Source organism: Diabrotica undecimpunctata, chromosome 4 (genome assembly GCF_040954645.1).
Source record: "Diabrotica undecimpunctata isolate CICGRU chromosome 4, icDiaUnde3, whole genome shotgun sequence".
NCBI classification, from domain to species: domain Eukaryota; kingdom Metazoa; phylum Arthropoda; class Insecta; order Coleoptera; family Chrysomelidae; genus Diabrotica; species Diabrotica undecimpunctata.
In genome coordinates this window covers 68,452,153-68,472,235 of record NC_092806.1, presented here as the reverse complement: position 1 = coordinate 68,472,235, position 20,083 = coordinate 68,452,153, and the positions used below count along the sequence as shown (strand labels likewise).

Below are 20,083 nucleotides of genomic sequence, written 5' to 3'. Positions count from 1 at the left end.
CCCCTACGTAAGAAAGGACTTTGTCCGAAACTGGGAAGGCCTGTACACTGTCCTGCAGAAAATAATTGATCTAATCTATGCATCCAGTTTTCACCTAGAAGTAAAACCAAGGTAGTTACTATCGAAAGATTAGCCCCATACCATGGAATTGATCCACCCTGTTAGCTTCAACCAGTCCCTGATAGACCAGTTATTCGAGTCGAATAACTACAAAGGAGGGAGCAGTGTTACGACAGTAGTATAAGATTGATCCCACATAGAAAAAGTCCTTTGACGACAAAGAAGAAGTACTCAAATACGAGACTATTCAAGATATCATGGAATAACCCGGATGTCTAAAACGTCAGAAAATATATAAAAACATGGGAGTTGACAGTATATAGAACAGTTGTACCATTGTACTTTAGTTTTTGAAGGTTACAGTTGTCAGTTCATTCAAGTTAAAAAGTTATTGTAATTTTGTTATTAGAGTTTGAATAAATCGATTTTAAAGCTGAGTAACAATATTATGTTGTCATATTTTACAACTTTGACAATACCAAAGCGAGTCTGGTGTTTCACTGATGCCAACACATTTAAAATGAAACCATTGAACATTGCAATCGTCGTTGTCACATTTTAACATAGGGCTTCCATTATCCACCCCTTTGCAATAACACCAGTATTCAACTTTGGCATTGCCTTCTCTTTTTGTAAAATATCTACCTAAGATTTCTGGCATTATAATTTCTGAATGAAATTTTAAAATAAGTTTCAGATTGTCATTCCACAAATCCCAATCTGGTAGAATTCGTTGCCTAAAAAAAATTTTTGGTGACCAAATAACAAAGTCACAATACAATAAATTTGATATGAATATTTGGCCTGGGACCTGATAGTAATAAGAATGATTCTTATTTAAAATCACCAAATCATTTTCTTTAATTAAACAACAATTTTTAAATGCCAAATATTCATTTATGTCATGTACATTATTAGTATGAAGCAAATAGGGGTATTTTACTTCTAGACACCCGCCTTTACAGCATTCGCAATAAACTAATTTATCTGGTGATACACCTATTTGTGGCCACCTGTGGTTAACTATTAGTCCTACATCATTTATAATAAAATCCTCATCATGTTCTTCCTCCGTCATATATTCTTCATATTTCTCAATAGCATTTACTTCGTGTTTAAGACCCCAATCAGTTGCTTTCGTTTTAAATGAAAGCTTTGTAGGATAGCAAATTGATTTTATTAGGCTAAGAGAAGGAGATGTCTTTTTCGTTCTACATACTGCCTTAAATTTTGAAGCAGTTATTCTGCCTGCCCTTTGGGAATACCAATTATCACATGCATATTGTGCTCTGGTATGTTCTTCAATCAGATAAGCTTGATCTTTGGTAACCACTAAAACAATTTTGTTGGCAATTTCCATTAATTCTTTAAATGATTTTTGTTCATACTCTTCTCTGTAAATATTTAAGCATAATGGAAGGCTTATATGTCTTGTGGCATCTATTTTGCTGGCATAGGGTTCTACTATTCTCATCAAACTTGATGATTTTCCTAAATTCTCCATTCTCTTTAGCAAATTCTCCACATCCTGGTTGGACATATCTGGAACTTCAGGGAATTTATGCTTTGATAACGGTTTTCCAAAATCCATTTCCAGACACGGAACAATTGGCACAACTGTAGACAAAGCTGGCATTGGCCATGTAGCTGTAACATCTGTACATGAAGTGGGATCTTGTGTCTTGCTCTCAGCAGCTGCGTGGGCATACTCAGCTGCAAATAACAATGCTGCAATATGGCTGCAGACTTCACTATTGCCGGCCATACACATACAATGTGCATTTGCTATGTCCCCATCAGAACTGGCTATCACCCAAGCATCTAGCGGTTTAGCATTAGCTTTTTGGGAATGCTTCACCTAAAAAAAATATTTTAGCTTTTTGGGAATGCTTCAAATACAAAAATTTATTTTTATCAGAGTATTTGCGTTCTTTACAATGATTGAGAATATTTTATTTAAAATCAGACATTCACATAAAATAATTTTAGAACAAACAATCATGACCGTTTATTATTCTCTTTTCTATCATAGCAATTACATATATGTTTGGTTTCATATAGATATATAAACGTAAATAAATCTAATATTTAGAACCAATATATCCAAAAGACACTAATACTGCTATCCATATATTTCTTAAAGGTGAATAAATAAAAGCATACCTTTCCAACAATAATGTAGAAATCATTAACAATTTTTACTCCAACTTTCAAAATAAATCCAGACGTGAAATATTTATGTGCCTGGAGGCTTTTGTATGCTTTCATCTGCTCCTTAGAGTAGTAACTGTGAGAGTTCACCAGATATGTATAAATATCTATAATTGTAATTGGTGGAATGCACTTTATTGTAAAATCCAATTCTGATGAGTGAATTGTATATGGATCTAAATACCCAATTATTTTCAGCTTCAATAAATATCTAAAACAATAAAAGAAATAATTTTATTTCTTGCAGAATTCATCATTATTGATAAATATCAAAGAAAAATGAACAGTAAATAAAAATTGTTTTGCCTACCTTTCTCCAACATCTGGAGTTTCCAATAATAATTTCTTTAAATAATCACTTTGCATTGTGGTAAAGTTTATAAAATTCACAAATAACAAACAAAAGTTTTAAAAAATACACGAAAACAGCCAAACGAAATCCAAAATACGAAGATAAACAATGAAAAATGGATACAAATATAACCTTTGTGTGCCAACCAGAAGTCACGTGATCATCAAAAATGTCACGTGGTTTGGATTGCCTAATGGGGTATCTTAAAGCCTCGAAGTTATTTGTTGTTCCGAAATCAACTCTGGAAGATTATGTTAAGCAAGAAAATAAAACTCCGGAGCAGTTGGTTGCTGTTAAAATTGGAAGAAGACCAGTACTTTCTGCAGAAATGGAAGCAGATTTAGTCTCGTATTGCCTAGAAATGGACCGGCGATTTTACGGAATTGGGACCGCTGATATCAAGAGACTTGCATATCAAATAGCTTTACGAAATGGTCTTCGTCATCCATTTGCCCATGCCGAATCTGCCGGTAAAAAATGGTTAAGGGGATTTATGAGGCGAAACGCAGTTTTGTCCCTTAGAAAACCACAAGGAATCTCGAAAGCCTGAATTAAGGGATTTACCCCAGAAAATGTCAGCAGATTCTATGATCTTTTAGAAACGTCAATGGAAAAAGTTAACTTCAACCCCGCAAGAGTTTATAACGTTGATGAAAGCGGCATAACAACGGTTCAGTCCAAGAATACTCGTGTTATAACATTAAAAGGAAAAAAACAGGTTGGATCTGTTACCGCGACTGAAAGAGGCGCATTAGTTACTGTTGTATTTTGTATGAATGCTGCTGGTGGGTTTGTCCCTCCATTATTCGTGTTTCCAAGAAAGAACATGAAAGTGGAATTATTAGATGGATCGCCGCCTGGCTCTATTGCAGCTTGCCATCCATCAGGTTGGATTCAGCAGCACATTTTTTCCCAATGGCTACAGCATTTCGTAGCTCACGTGAAACCATCCCGTGAAGACCCAGTGCTGCTTATTCTTGATGGTCACTACAGCCACACAAGAAATATAGATGTGATAGAAGCAGGACGTGCAAATTTCGTTACAATTTTGTGTATCCCGCCGCACAGTTCACACAAACTACAACCTCTAGATTTGTCTTTTATGTCACCATTTAAAACATATTATTCGCAACAAATTGAGATGTGGTTAAGGCAAAATCCTGGACGCACCATAAACTCGTATCAAATTTGTAAGCTTATGTGCCCGGCATATTTGAAAAGTGCTACTGCAGAAATTTCCGCGAATGGTTTTCGCAAATCTGGAATATATCCTTTTAATAAAAATAACTTTTCTGATCACGATTTTATAATGGAGAGACAAAGAGAAAGAACACCACCACCCATAAATCAAAATCATGGGGAAGTATTACCAACAAGAGGTCAGTCAAGACCAGAACCACAAAGCATTATCGAAAGAACACCTCCAAAACATAACTTAACAAATAAATCATCCAATGGAAATGCAACTGAAACTACGGCAACTATGATAAGAGCTGAGGATATTAGTCCACTGCCTTCTTGCAGTTATACCTCACAAACAAACAAACAAAAAAATCCTCGAAAAGGTTCTAGTTGGATAATAACTAGTACACCTTATAAAGATGAACTTGAACGAAGTGTAGCCGAACAAGAAAGAAAAAAGTCTTTGAAAGAAAAGAAACCAAAAATAAGCAACGAATTAAATCAAGTCAACAGAAAAATAACTCCACGCCAAAAAAAGCAAAAGAAAAAAATTGAATCGAGTAGTAGTGACACTTCACATCCTGGTGATGACCTTATTTTGGATGATGATTCTGATATGGATGTAGACGATGAAGATGGAGACACAGAATGTATGTTTTGTGACAGTTTATATTCCGAAGATACACACGGTGAGAAGTGGATAAGGTGTATAAAGTGCTTCAAGTGGTGTCATGAGATGTGCGCCAATGCTGATAAGAAGAAAACCTATATTTGCGACTTTTGTCAAGATGTGTAACTATTCTTATGATGAACAAAATGGTGTCTTAATTTCGGATAGGGTATCCGAAATTAGGAGCCCTAAAATTTTTGACATACAAAAGCACTAATTTTATTGAACAATATTTTTTGTAAAAAAGATTTTCAATAAATTGTCTATGATAATAAAATTAGTTTCTATATTACTCTGCAAGTACTCTTGAGTAGATAAAAGTTTAAAATGTGTTATTAGGTGAAAAATATGACACTAATTGTAAATGGTATCCGAAATTAGGCTACTTTCCCTTATAGTTTTGAAGATCTGTGCCAGGCCTATTTTCTTACCACTATTTATATAAGTAATTTTCTCTTCTCTGTTTTCTCCTTATTTTCAAACTTCTTTCCTAAGGTTTTTTTTTAAGTATTTCAATAGCAGTACTTATCTGTAATGATACTCGCTATCTTCTTCCAAATTGTATTACGACTTCCTTTCATGTTTATTTTCGCTTTTTTACTTCGATGTCCAGCACAAGTAACTTATGTTGTTGGCTTACAGTCTCACTTTTACAGTCCTTACATTCACGCATATCTTCTTTTCTTGCCATAAAATAATCTGTTTGTGAGTGATTTTGTCCACTTTTGTACGGATAAGTTGAGATTCTCTCTTTTGAAAGAATGTGATAACAATCGCTATATCTAATGTTGTTGCTAATTTCAGCATATCATCTCTAGCTTTTGTTAGTTCCAAAGCCTAATCCACCATGTATTGTTCCTCGTACCCCGCCACTAGGAGGCACGTACTTTATTCGGGATACTTCTACTTTTGTTAACGAAATTTAATTAAAATTAAAGTGTCCTAATGGTTTGAAGAAGGTTTTATCCAATAACGAACAAGTTTCCTGAAAATCAACATAATATTGGCTATGTGCATTTTGTTTTTGTATTAATGGGATGGTCATCTATCAGTCCTGAATTCAAATCTATGCATTCATGAGAATCTTATAAAATAAGGCTGGATAGAGTAAATGAAGTAATATAGATATGCATAAGTTGAAGTATTGAAAAATATTCCCTAGTATATAATTGAATATTACATCAATAGCATTTGTTGATAAGGTTTTTCAATTGTTTTAGGATTTTTTACCGAATATTGCCTATCAGAATCCAATTGACCTTTGAAGAGTCTTCACTTATTAACAGACCAGGCACGAAATGTAGTTAAGTATGAAAAATATGAGGACCGATAACTATGATCAGATTCTAATAATATCTAAGATACCAAATTACACATAAAACGATATTGCCAACCGTCTGTTGGTTCCTTTCCTTCCCTCTCAACGTCATTCTAAGATCCGCTAAGTCGTAATATACCCAGTTTATACATCAGTTCGAAAGAATACTTTTTAAGCGTTTACCCAATATAAGTTAAGTTTTCGTGTACCTATTTGAAGTTATTATACTATTCAATTAATGAAACGTGAGCAACGATGCTTACAAATAACACATTTAAAGAGGAAAAGCCTAACCGAATTTGGAACCAAATAGGATAATTAGTTAAGAAACCAAAATCGTTGCGTGCAGGGCCGCCGCTACCATGTGTGCCAAGTGTGCATCGCACACGGGCGGCCAAAAGCAGTCCACTGATGATAATACTTTTTTAAAACAAAAATAAATTCAAATAATTAAATAGTAATGATTCAGATAATTCTGTGAACTCTAATATTCCAAACAATAATAATTATTCAGTACGTGATAATACTCAAATGCGTTTCATTTATCATGTATACTTCTTTTTTTCATCCTAATCTAAAAAAATATTATTTATTGTATGAACTGCTGCCCTTTTGCAGGTACAGTCATAAAGCAGTTTCAGGAATACTTTTTAATTCAAAGCGGCTGGCGACTTTCGGACTTCAGTTATTTGGGATTTCACACGTAGATACTTTACAAGAATTTAGGCAAGTGGTTGTAAAATTTCTGTTTTCTATAATATTGTTCCTATGGTTATGTTTATAGATGGGTTATTATGTCTTATGTTCAGTCTTAGTTGAGAATTCGATGAATTTAGACACGCTTTTGATAAACGATTTTGTTTGTAAAATATAGTAGTGTACCAATTTCTTTTACACAGTAGGTACTGTATTTCGAAGTAACGTCGAGATCAGAGCAATTTTATTCATATACACGTTACGGCTACATATTATTTGGAGAAACATTATTTGGACAACTTATTTGATGTGTTTTTGGATTTATTTTGTTAAATTCGCCCGGCTTCGTTCTTAAGTGATAATTTCAAAATGTCCGAAAGAAAAAGAAAACGACTTTCAGGCTTTCAATATAGAACAATAAAACAGGCAAAAACTGGGGAGAAAAAAAAACTTAGCGGTGCACTAAAATCATTTTTGATGAAACACATACATGAAAATATAGAAGACTCGGATATAAATTTAGGACCTTCAACTTCAAGGAAAGTCCAAACCATAGAAAAAAGTACCAAACAATTGAATATTCCTGCGGATAGAGATGGAGCATTTGATGACAATAATAGCGGTAGTGCGAGTGCTGATGCTGAAACCCCTGAACCTTAAACCACCAACCAAGACAGAACAATTAATGTTCCAGTTAATCTGGATTGCAGTGTAGGAAGCTCCAGCATATACTTGGTTTCAGATGATACCGGAAAATGGCCTTCAAATATGAATCCAAGTAAAGTTCAATTTGTTGTTGAAAATTTTCCTCAGCAAATTACAAAAATTAACTTCCCCAGAGATACGAATAATAGGAAATTTTCAGAAACTTATTATTATCGCACATTACCTAATCAAGACCAAATTCATCGCCCGTGGTTACTTTACTCATTGTCACTAAATAGTGTTTTTTGTGCACCTTGTAAACTGTTTTGTTGTAATGAAAGCAGCCGACAATTACTTAGTGGAATTAATGGGGTAAGTGACTGGCAACATTTAGCTATTGTTTTAAAAAGATATGAATCCGGTGCAGCTCATATAAAATATTATTAAATTAAGATAAAGGATGTTTAAATTAGGATATTAGGATGGGATATTAGGATGGGATATTAGGATGGGATATTAGGATATACATTATAGTTTATTTTTATGAACGAGAGAGTAATTAGCATAATTTTAACTGGTAGCTCCGACCACTCCATGGGTGTGCTCAAGATTAATTGAAAAATTACTTTGAATAATTGTAAAAAATAAATGAATTATTTCAGTGTTATAAAGTGTTATGTGTATGTAAACAAAAGTGACCTCTTTTATCACACACTATATTAGAACTGACTGGCCTACATTAAAAAGGGTTTTAAAAAATTCACATTTTTTTTAATTTTTAAAAATTACAAAAGAGAAAAAGAGTTTTTAAAACCGTCTAAGGTATGTTAAATAGATGAATAAAAATATTAATATAAAACTTACAGCTACTTGTTACAAATCCAAATCAGATTCAGAAGATGAACTTTCAGAACCAAGATTTATAATAACTGGCTCGATCATTTTATCAGTAATATTGTCCAGCTTCCACATTTTTTCCTCTTCTTTAATAGTGTGATTTACTGCCTTTTCCCAGTTTTCAGGTTTTACATTATTTACGGCCTCCAAAAACAACTGTTTAACATCATGAATTTTAAAAGTGGTATTTTATCTTGAAACTTCACTCTTTATCTGTGCCCATACCAGTTCAATCGGGTTTAATTCACAATGATATGTTGGGGATCTAAGTACTGTCATTCCACGATTTTTGGCAATTTCATCAATTTCGTATTTTTTAAATTTGTCTTTATGAAGGGCACACAACGAATAAAGTTCCTTTCTTATAGATCCGGGATGGTACGTAATATTTTTTGAACTCAGCCAATTCTGCAAGTCTTTTTTTAACCACTTGGTTGTGGGCAGTCCTTCTATAAGTCTGGAGTGATAACTTGCATTATCCATTACTATTACACAGTTCTTAGGAAGAAGATCTATCATTTGTTCGAACCATTCTTGAAAGACATCAGCGTTCATGTCTTCATGGTAGTCACCGGTACGAGTTGATTCAAAAGTTAATAAACCACCTTCAACAAAACCGTCTGAACTGCCAATGTGTACTATTATCAGCCTGCGTCCCTTTCCTGATGGTGGGTTTAAACCAGTAGATAAGTTATTTACAAAAGCGTGCCTTTGACTTGTAACAGTTTCATCCTGCCAAAATTTATTTGGTGTATGACCCTCGTTGATCCATGTTTCATCAAGATAAAATATTTTTCTTTTTTGGTTTCTCATTTCCTTTATGGTTCTTAGAAAATGTCTTCTCCATATGACAATATCGCTTCTTTCTAATAAAATAGACTTTCTGGGATTCTTTTTCCAGCGGAAGCCTATTTCTTTTAAAAGTTTCCATAACGTACTTCGACTCATTTCTGGGTAATCCTTATCATCTCGAACTGAGACAAGAACTTTATCCAATGTTGGAAATTCTTGTCTAAAGAAGAATTCATGCACTTTCCGTCGAAGTCCTTCTTTAAAATGATATTCTATTTGAAATTTTGGTTTCCCTGGAGCATTACGTGGCATTTGAAAACTACCACATTTCTCTTCTTTAATAACTCTGTAAATCGTAGATTTCCCAACACCAAGTGTACTGCTTACTAACTCAACGGTCTCATCAACACTTTCACATAAACGTTTGTCTGTAAATGATTTAAAACAATTAAATATTAATGTTTTTTCATTAACTGTTAGAGGACCAATTTTTCGGCGTTTACACGGCACTTCCAAATTTTCCATAACACTAGTATACACAATAAACTGCACCTTGCAACTGAAGTACCTACTTTTAGTGAACTGTTAAGAATTTTGAATACGCCACTTGGACCTTCCTATATACAAAATGGAAAAACCCACTATCACATTTTCTGTGGAATAAGTTTAGAAGGTAATTATCTAGTCAATTACTATCGTAGATTCCTGGAATTAAAGAATTAAATGTTTGATTGTTGAAACCCTTACTTCGTGGAATGCACTCATTTCAGATAAAATAAAACGTTTTATTTTATCTAAAGGATTAAACTTTATTTTGCAAATAGGCAAAGAATTAAACTTTACATGGCATTTGAAAACTACCACATTTCTCTTCTTTAATAACTCTGTAAATCGTAGATTTCCCAACACCAAGTGTACTGCTAACTAACTCAACGGTCTCATCAACACTTTTTTGCAAATAGATAAAATAAAACGTTTTATTTTATCTAAAGAATTAAACTTTATTTTGCAAATAGGTAGGTACTTATTAAACTTTTATTGGTTATATATAACCAATACAATAAACATCTTACATTTCTTGCAAATTCATTAGTACCTGTTAACCTCCATCACTCCGACACTGGCAACCCTATTTAGGGATTAGTAACCCTCACAACTATTGTATTCTATTCTGCTCCAACCTTTATACCTGGTGGTCATACTCAATTTAAAATTGTTTTCCTATATACTTCTGTAAACTTGTTGACAAATATCTGTTTTTCATTGAGTCACCCGTATCAACAGTTTAGGGATTTGCATACATAATTTATTGTTTTATTACTCTCTCATACATAAAAATACACTATAGGATAATATATGGATGTTGGATCATGGAGATTAGTCTAAATGTTCAAGTAAATATTTATCTATTTACAAATTATTATTGTTATATTATGCATCTTCTGCACATTTCTTTAAATAATAGTATGTATGTCTAAAGTGTTGGAAGGGGAGCGGCAAATATTAAGTTGCATACGGGCGGCCAATACCTTAGCGGCGGCCCTGGTTGCGTGTTGTCAAGTATGTGTTGCCAAGTTTCTAGCCGAATGTGCGGTACGCTCTCTCTCTCTCCGTCTCCAAAAATGCAGTGAAAAGTGCATTAGTTTTAGCTATATTCGCGCGCCACGAAAACACCAGCACAAATAATGAACAATGTTGTAAAGCAAATAGTTATTGTGTAAATATTCTCTTGTTATTAACTGTGTAGTATCGATCGATAACTCTTTATTTTTCTCTAAGCACAATCTGATAAAACCATACACATAAAGAATCATCGCCATGAAGTCTGATTACTTATATCAAAGGAACATCTTTAAAAGTTCCATGGTCCTAAAATATTTGGTACTATACCCGCTGAGGAAAGTAATTCAATAAGCTTTCCCCAAACAATTGGTTGGCGGAGATTACGGCAAATCTCCATCAATGTTTTTGATCCTTACCTCGATGGATATTGTGTTTTGGTTTCGCGTTGTTTGTACTTTACTCTCAGTTTCGCATATTTATTTGAATGTGGTTAAAAGACTCTTGGAAAGACTTGGATGTGTCGCGATAAACTCCAAAAATAAAAGAAAGAAGTGAAATTTATCTGGTGTTTGTGCCTGTTGATGTAAACTACTGGACAAATTTGGTGAGATTTTTCCATATTAGAACTTCGCTTATGTACAGGGTGAGCCGCTTTAAATTTGATTACAAAATAAACTCTGTGTGATTTAAGGATTTTGCCGCGTTTTAACAAACTATACACTTTCTCGCCGTGTGATACACATGTTATTATATAATACAAACATTATTGACTCAATTCTCGCCGTGTGCTATACATGTTATTGTTACGAACATGCATTCGACGTAACCCATATAACGGTTGCATCTCGAGACGAGGATGACCTGTCCTTCTATAATAGAAGTGTCCGGAAGTTTCGACCGCGGGAGAGATCGACCCGTCAAACAAACAAATTAGAGGTGGACTACTCCAGAATATTCTAGTCCATAATAACTTGTGTATATAAGCAGACCTTTTACGAGTTAAAGTTAGTAGATAAGATATTTTCGTGTTGTAAACTTATAAAAAAATATATTTATATAAATTACGAACCGCTAATTTTATTTAAAAACGGTACATTATTATATAATATATACATTATTTACTCCATTCTTGTCGCGGGAGACAGATATTTTTAAATAATATAAACATTTCTCTAGTCTCTAAATAATTCGGTGTTCGCACGGCTTTAAGCAGTTATTTTTGGAATAACACTTTCTGTTAAAGTCGGAATGGAAGATCTCAAGAAGAAGAGAAAGCCACTGAAGGCCAGGATTACTAGAATAGTGAACAGTTTCAACTCAGACACACCGAATTGAAAACATGTTATCTGATATATGAAGAAGTGATGGATCAGATTGAAGAAATTGATGAAACCGATTCCGAAACAGAAGACAAGAGTGTTCATAGAGAAAAAATACTTTTCTATTCTAGCCGGCTTGCAGCATAATATGGAAGATTTAAAATTACATGCCCACTCACTCAGCTCAAACGCTACTCCGCCAACTGTAGCCACTGCTAAGGTTAGGTTGCCGGAAATTACAATGCAGGTATTTTCAGGAAACTTCGCTGAATGGAACGCGTTTTGTCAGCTATTTGAGACGCTGATAATCAATAATATGGAGCTAAACAATGTGAACAAATTTAGATGTAGAAGAGAATTTCCGGATCGCTTTTGAACACGCTTAAGAATCGATATGAAAATAAATCGCGTGGGATTAGTTTAGACATCCAAAAACTGTTAAAGGTTCCATCTTTAGCTAAAAGTAATGCAAAATTATTGTGTGAATTTTTAACTCTATGTAAACAAACTTTTCTTGCTCTAAAAAATATGTCTGTACCCATCGAACATTGGGATTTACTGTTGATCGAAATATTTTTACAAAAATTAGATTTCGCGACGCACAGGCCATTTGAGTATGAAACGGTTTCAAAGGTTTTACCTACTCTTTCACAGTTTTTTAGTTTTCTTGAGAAACAAATGTGGTATACAAGAAAAATGAAAGGTTTCTGATGATGATACAAAATTTAATAAACCACGATTAAAAAATTTTTGTTTTCATCAGTTGACGTAGGTACACACACTCTTTTCGGATACTTGTTGTACATGTTGCAAAGGTAATGAGCATAAAATTTATCAGTGTAATGATTGTAAATGTACACAAAAGATTTAATTTTGTAAAAGGTAAGAAACTGTGTCGAAATTGTTTGAGTAATAAACATTTTTCTCATGACTGTAACTGTTCACGCTCATGTAGTATATGTAAGAAAAGACATTTACTCGCTATTGCATAGTAACTCTGAAAATGTATTTTCCTCTAGAAACTTGAATAGGTAATCTTTCTCGATCGATCGCAACGCTCAAGCTTCCAAACATTCTCAAGGTTCTTCCAGTCGTGCCATTCACAAATCTTCTCAGCTTTCTTATTATAGTCACAAACAAAATAAAGCTCCCTACCGGTTCGTTCAAGCCTCCTTTAGAAGTATAATACTCTCCATATTCTTATACAACCACTTCGCTCTCTGCTTTATCAGTTAAAACTGATGTATTTTTGCTACCGCTTTAGTGACAGTTTATTCTAAATAAGATTCTGGCCCACGCATGCCAATGCGCTCCTAGACAATGGAAGTCAACATTCATTCCATATTACCATATCTAAAAACACCTCACTGTCAAATCAAATGATAAAAATATAATTTTTTCCCTATAATGTAAAGGATAGAAGTTTCAAATCTTCTTTTGCTGTACTCGATAATATAACCTGCAGGCTTCCTAAAGCGACACTAGAGAGAAGCAAAATAAATTTTACACCTAATATCACTTTCGCAGATCCCTCGTACTCTGTTTCGGGTAAAATTGATTTGCTTGTAACTGGTGAGGAAGGTAAGTAAATTAACCCCCGGTGAGGAATTGGCTTAACAAATATTTATTAATACCACTTGTATTTTACTTTCAGGTCGCTTTCAAGTAAATTTTCCACTTGAAAATTTAGATGAATTTTTTAGAATAGCTCTAACAAGGTTTATCAATTTAGAAAATAGGCTGTTAAAATATGAAAATACATAAACTCAGTATGTCTTTATTAGCGAATATCTTCTCGACCATGCTAGAATTGTCCCTCTCTCTCTGACTAATGGAAATTTAGAAAATAAATATTTTCTCAGGTATTGAAGGAAGAATCCTTAACAAAACTTAGGGTTGTTTAGGCAACATAAACAAAGTTCTACTCCTCAACCGGAACTTTTTGACATTTTTGGTATCCAAGCGAATAGCACAAAGGTATAGGACCTCATACCACACTAAAAATTACAAGCGAGTTAAAAAGGAATCAAGTAGAGAAATTAAACGGGCGAAGCACGCTTGCTGGCAGAACCTACGCACAGCACTAGAAGATGATGTATGAGCGAAGCCTACAGAATTGCGATAAAGACATTAAGGACATAGACCCCATACAACCTTTGTGCAAAAACGGAAGGAAATAGCTAATACCCTATTTTCTGCTAAGCTTCACAACAGTTCACTCAAAATAACGTCAACGTCCGACTTGATGATTTTTCGGCTGAAGAAATAGCAATAGCGATGAAAAGTATTAAAATTAGGAAACGCAGCTGGTCCTGATGGTGTGCCCCCTGAGACGATAAAGATCATCATACAGAAAAATCCTGAGATGGCCCGGAGGATCTTCAATGAACTCTTCCAGAGCAAATGTTTTCCAAAGAGACCAAACAGGCAAGATTGACGCTTATACTTAAACCGGGCAGAGATCCTGAGACTGCCAACTCTTACAGCCTGGGGAAATTTTATGAACATCTAATTAAACATCGCCTAGAAGACGAATTATAGATAAACAGAAGTATATCTGAAAAACAGTACAGATTCAGGAAATCTAGAGCTTCCATCGATGCGGTAAAAGAAATAACTGAAACTGTAAAAAGGAAGAGGAAGAAATGGGCCGTCCACATGATGTGAGAATCGCATTTAACTCAACCAACTAGGATCACATCATCACCGCACTGGAAAAATCAAATGTGTCAGATTTTTTAATCAATTTTACCTCAATGAAAGGTATGTCCAAGTGGCAAAACCTAAAGACCTGAAAACATCAGCAGTACCACCAATGCTTTGGAGCGTACTATATAGTAAAATATTAGAGATCGACTACGGAGCAGAGACCAAAGCTATCGCATCCGCAGACGATCTAGATCTATTCATTCAATGTAAAAACAACTTTGAGTTAGAAATGTTAGTGAACAGAAGCTGCAGAAAAGTCAACAGATGGATGGTAAAACAAGATCTAGAGTTTGCAATAGAAAAAACAGAAATTCTGATCCTAAAATCCTACCCTATAGAGCCCGTACAAACCTAAATTTTGTAATAGGTAGTACAAGGACAGAGCCTATGTACTGTGCTAAATATCTGGGTATCCATCTAGACACAGGTTTAAGATTTACAAAGCACCAAGCAACTGACGAAAGTAGTCAATAGAGCAGAAGAGAGAACCACGGCATTAATAAAAATTATGCCAAACATCAAAGTCCAAGTACCCTCAAAAAAAGAATGTACCTCCAGGTTGTACATTCTACCCTCTTATACGGCGCCCCCACATGGTACGAAGCCTTGAAAATGGCTAAATATAAAGAACTGCTTACAAAGGCACAAAGAAAGCCTCTACTAAAGGTAGCAACCGCGTACCGGACTACTTCTACGACTGTCCTACAGGTCATAACAGGTACGCTCCCCATTCACCTCCTAGCTAAAGAAAGAGAAACTCTATCAGAGAAAACGGTCATCTACCAGAAACAAAATCCGAAATAAGATCACATATGCTCCAAATGAAGATGACAGAAGATAGAACAACTTGGAGGAACATTGGGAAATTTAACTAATATCTTCATGATATCACGATACCTGCATCAGGTTAACGACTAAGAAGAATGCTCCAAATATGGCAAAATAGAAGGCACAAACGGCGACGGCTCAATGGACCAAAAAGTTAATCTCTGATGTGGTTACATGGTCCAAATGTAGGTTCAGAAGGTTAAATTATTATTTTACGCTATTTCTCACCGGTCACGGTCGTACAGTATAGAATAAAGAAGCCCTCAAAGGATTTGTACATAGGTTGTGGCGCCATAGACGACGCAGAACACTGCATTTTTGTTTGCACTATTTTCCAAAGAGTATATTAACACTAGAAGCGATAACAAGCAACATAAAGCCATGCAGAACAAAGTATCCTACGATGTTACTGTCGACCTAATTACGCAAATAATAAGACGCTAGAAAGAGCGAGACAGGAACAGGGTGGATAAGGTAACAGATTATATATAGTGCGGTCGTTGGCCCTTGCAACCCAGCCTCACAACGGAATAGAAGGCACCTTTACAGCTAGATCTATAATTATATTACGTACGATGATTTTACGACCTAGTGTACCCCCTTTTTTTATTTTTACATTCCTCTTTATCAGGTCACATACATCTGCACTTTTATCATCCCATAATTTGTCTCTTTACAATACTGTCTCTAGATTTTATTTTAAGTGGTTCTTATCGTTTTTAGGTAAGAATCTTCTTCCAGTTTTTTCACTCGAATTCCCAGACTCCGCAAGGCATCCCAATATTTTGTTCACGGATTGAACTCATCCGAAGAAGGGTGGTTTTAGTTGGTAGACGACTGGTCGGGGTTGCACATATTCCATACTTTGGATGGTATGTCCTAGCATGTGTTCCTCTCCGGATTGAATCCAACAGTAGTAGGAACACCTTCCCTAGTCGGTTTTTAGAACCTTTCCAGCCCAGTCAAAAAAAAGTCGTCATCATAATTAGAAATCTGAACCAACTAAAACTATGTAACAAGACTCATTTGGTGATGTGAAAACTCATAGGCAATATAATAAACGCGACAATACTCAAAGGAAAATTTAAGTATGACGAAGTTATCATTCCAAGAATTATAATATACAAAAAATTGTTTCTCTCATGGTCAATTGATTGTAGTATGTTGCCGTGTAGGCAAACCATCCACTTAGTTTATTCTTGCGCCTGGCAACACAACGAAAAATATAGTATATCAAAAGATCCTTCAATGAAAATAATCGACACAAGTGCAACCCATTCGGCTAATGGTTATTTTGTTGCCACGTGATTTAGCTCCTTTTTAAACTTAATTACTTTAATCTCAATATAAAAAAGTTAAGAAACCCAGCTAATAATCTAATGAAACATCTACTAATTCTAAGGAGATACAATTTTTTCCGGGTCAGTAAATTATTAAAATCTATGGGTCGCTGCACTTTTATGTTTTATTAAATCATCTGGATGAGCGAGATGAAGATAATCTACTTTGCACTAGCATATGAAAAGAGGTGGGAAAAGAAAAGAGTCACATAAAGCAGAAATATAAAAGTGAAAATAACATCATCAATCACAAATTGTATGATTCTGGAAGAAGTTGGGTGAAACCGGTGGACTAGAAAAAAATTAATAATTTAGTATCTGACTTACAATTGATAAATACCAGTTAAAAACTCCTTCAATGTAGCAACTTTTGTTACCACCGCAGTACGACAATTACCAGCTGGATAAACTTGGAACAAGCAATTTAAGACGATAAAACTAATGAACCAAATTTTTAACCTGGTCAACTCTCATTTGTGGACTGACAAAAATATAACGACTGAAGCTATGCGCTATGTTCAAGCAAATGAAGAAATTGCTTTTAAAAAAGTTTCCTATAAAGTTACAAGTAGTGACCTATGGGCCAATATGATATATCCTGGTTTAGGCACATGGTTTGATTACAGATCTTTTGAAAAATACAACTGGTGTGTTAGAAATCAAATTTTGTAAAATTACAACCCAACTGATTTACATCTTCTCACACCACAGTAGTGTACTTAATTTTTTTACATTCTTGTGAGCAAAGCAAATTAAGTTGAAACAGAGTCACTCATATTACTACCAAATACAAACTTGACCATCACAGAGAGATTGTGGTGTCATTTTGTTATTCAGACTGCAGAGGGCTTCCAAGTGGAGACCATTATATATAATGAAAACTTTATTGATCCTGTACTTAAGTACATTAATGCTTTCCATCAAAATATTTTGGCTCCAGAATTTTGAACTGAGAATCCCTCCACATTTAAGACCCTATCAACCAAAGACTTATTAAGACTACTTGTTACATTAAAAAATAGATATTATTATTGTAAATTTCTTAAAATATATTAATCAAAGAATATATCGGCAAAATTTGTTAATGAATAAACAAATGTTTTTGCAATACATAATAGTTATATGTGATCAACTGTATTATTAAATGTATTGAAGAATATAAACAAATATTATTGTTTTTAAATTGTAAGTTTTTTTTAAATTTAAATATATAATACAATTATTAATATCTACAATTTCTTTAATTTTTTAAAATAAACCAGTCTGACTTTGTTCATCAAAAACTATAGGTTCTTGAAAGTTGACCAATGATGCACATACAAATATAATTTTTGGTGTAATTGTATGCTTATTTAGAGGTAAAATTGATTGAAGAAGTCTAAATTTTTTTTCAATAACTTTTATATTTTTAATAGACTGAAATATGTTTGGTAATGTTTCATCATCTTTATTATCATTTGGTAAGGTTTCAGCTATTGTTTTTCCAGATGGACACATTAATGGCTCCAGTTGAGTACTAAATTCATTATACAAAAAATGAATCCAAGTTGTACATATTTTCGATACTAATCCTGTAGATATATCGAACCGGTAAGCTAAATCTTCTATTAAATATCCCATGCGTAGTCTCAATAACACTAATATCAATTGCTGCATTGATGTTAATTTGTTTTTATCATTACTTGAACTGCCATTCTTTATCTTTCGGCTACCCACATAATCTAAGTTTTCACAAGATGGGCTCAAAGATCTATGCAAAGCTTGTATTTGTTCAAAAATCAAACTTGTATAGAAAAAACATTTTTTTTCATCACTACGAATAGAAATTATAAATTTTTCCAGGGCAGAATTTTTCCGGAATTTCACCTGAACTAATTTATTACACATCTTCTTAGAATCAGTTTGAATTTGTATGGTTCTTATAGCTTTGTTAATTCCTTCATTGTTTGTGTCTACGTACATTATATTCTTTTCTGATGATTGATTTGGTAACACTTTTTCTTCAATGTAACTAAGATTGTCATCAAAAATATAAACCTCTTCATAAGCCGTGGATACCTGCAATAACACAGAAAAAAATTAATGTAAATTTATATTGTTTTTATAACATTTTATAATGTACCTGCTGAATGGTTTCAATGTTTTCAATATCATTTTTTTGAGGTCCATTTTCCCCTTCTATTTCAATTTTTATATATTCGCATAAACTAGTCCCTAATTTAGTGGCCTGAAATCATATTTGAGGTTATAACTGAGAAAAACTTACTTTTATATATATATTATTACTTTTATATAAATATACTTTTAAATAATTATAGGTACATTACTTTACTATTTGATTTATCAATTACTTGAAATTCTTGATAACTTAAAGGATCTGGATTCATTTGTGTTGGACCACTTTCTCCATAAAAATGTAGTGAACAAATATAAGTGTCTTTAGTAACGTTATCAATGGACTTAAAACCTCTGTCACTTCGACCACATTTTTTTACCCATAAATTACATTTCGAACATTTTGAGCATGTTTTAATATGTACTTCGGCTGATGTTTTAATATTTTTTTTACGATATTCTAGACAAGGCTTTGGAAAATTTATAAAATAATATGGATTTTCTTTAGCTGATTTAAAGCGTGTGCGTGTATCACTCTTACATGCTCCATAACGACACCGCTTCGTTGTGCCTTTTCGTACAGATATCATAATAATAATCTTTCTTTTTTTGAATAACTACACTTTCTTTAGTATTTTTATCTTGTGTTTACAATGTTTGTTTACATTTACATTATGAGTACACGAGACGAGAATGACTGATACGCATGCGCACAAAATTTATGCAATTTGTCATCTGTTGGATTTCAATAGTACTTATTATTTTATTAGTAGATGCCGCTATAAACACCTTGGATGGATACTGCAGAAAGCAGAAAGTAAATAAGAAGACTAAGTTAGAGAAAACTGTAAAAGACACCTTTTCCTTTTATTTTATGAAAACGGTTAATAGATCCAAATTACAAATAAATGATAGGAAACTAAAAAAATATTCTATTCACTTTAATCAATAGTTACTAGATGCCAGAAGAATATAAAAACTAATTTTTAGTCTATAAAATTTATGGATTATGCTACAGACTACAGACACAGAGTTCTATTAAATAGAGGTCGAACTCCCTATGATCTTACAAAGAGAGAATTGCTGCCGGCCAGAGGGTGTTATTTTTCAGCGGAAAAACAATAAGTGGGCAAAAATTTAAAAATTAAACTTGACTGAATATAAGAAAATTTTGACAGATCTCGCTTATGTTAGCTTTATTTATTATTTTTATCATGCATTAATGACGTTTGGAACCTGCTTAATAATTTTGAACTGGTAAGCAAGCAAAACGATGGTTTTATGCGAAAACATTTACAAAAATAGATACCCATCTCGCGAGTTTAATATTGCTTAATGTGTAATTAATTAATTTCCGTGGGGAGTTGTCTGTCTCCCATCGGACGC

At 33.7% G+C, this 20,083-nt stretch overlaps 2 protein-coding genes across 3 annotated transcripts; both read right to left on the bottom strand.

Moving 5' to 3' along the window:
* Nucleotides 1-70: 70 nt before the first annotated feature.
* Nucleotides 71-3,158, bottom strand: LOC140438702 (uncharacterized). The gene is made up of 3 exons (XM_072528347.1): nt 2,224-3,158; nt 1,004-1,918; nt 71-94 (listed from the first exon to the last, which is right to left on the bottom strand). Exons 1-3 carry the CDS (start codon nt 2,326-2,328, stop codon nt 71-73), a joined length of 1,044 nt encoding a protein of 347 aa, XP_072384448.1. The 5' UTR covers nt 2,329-3,158.
* A 12,163-nt stretch (nt 3,159-15,321) lies between these two features.
* On the bottom strand, nt 15,322-19,405 carry LOC140439631 (uncharacterized). 2 transcript variants are annotated; one of them, XM_072529665.1, is made up of 3 exons: nt 18,934-19,405; nt 18,705-18,809; nt 15,322-18,640 (listed from the first exon to the last, which is right to left on the bottom strand). In XM_072529665.1, exons 1-3 carry the CDS (start codon nt 19,285-19,287, stop codon nt 17,831-17,833), a joined length of 1,269 nt encoding a protein of 422 aa, XP_072385766.1. In that variant the 5' UTR covers nt 19,288-19,405; the 3' UTR covers nt 15,322-17,830. The 2 variants fall into 2 exon arrangements, with proteins under 2 accessions (XP_072385766.1, XP_072385765.1); XM_072529664.1 differs by having other exon boundaries at nt 17,504-18,640; nt 18,910-19,404.
* Nucleotides 19,406-20,083: the final 678 nt, after the last annotated feature.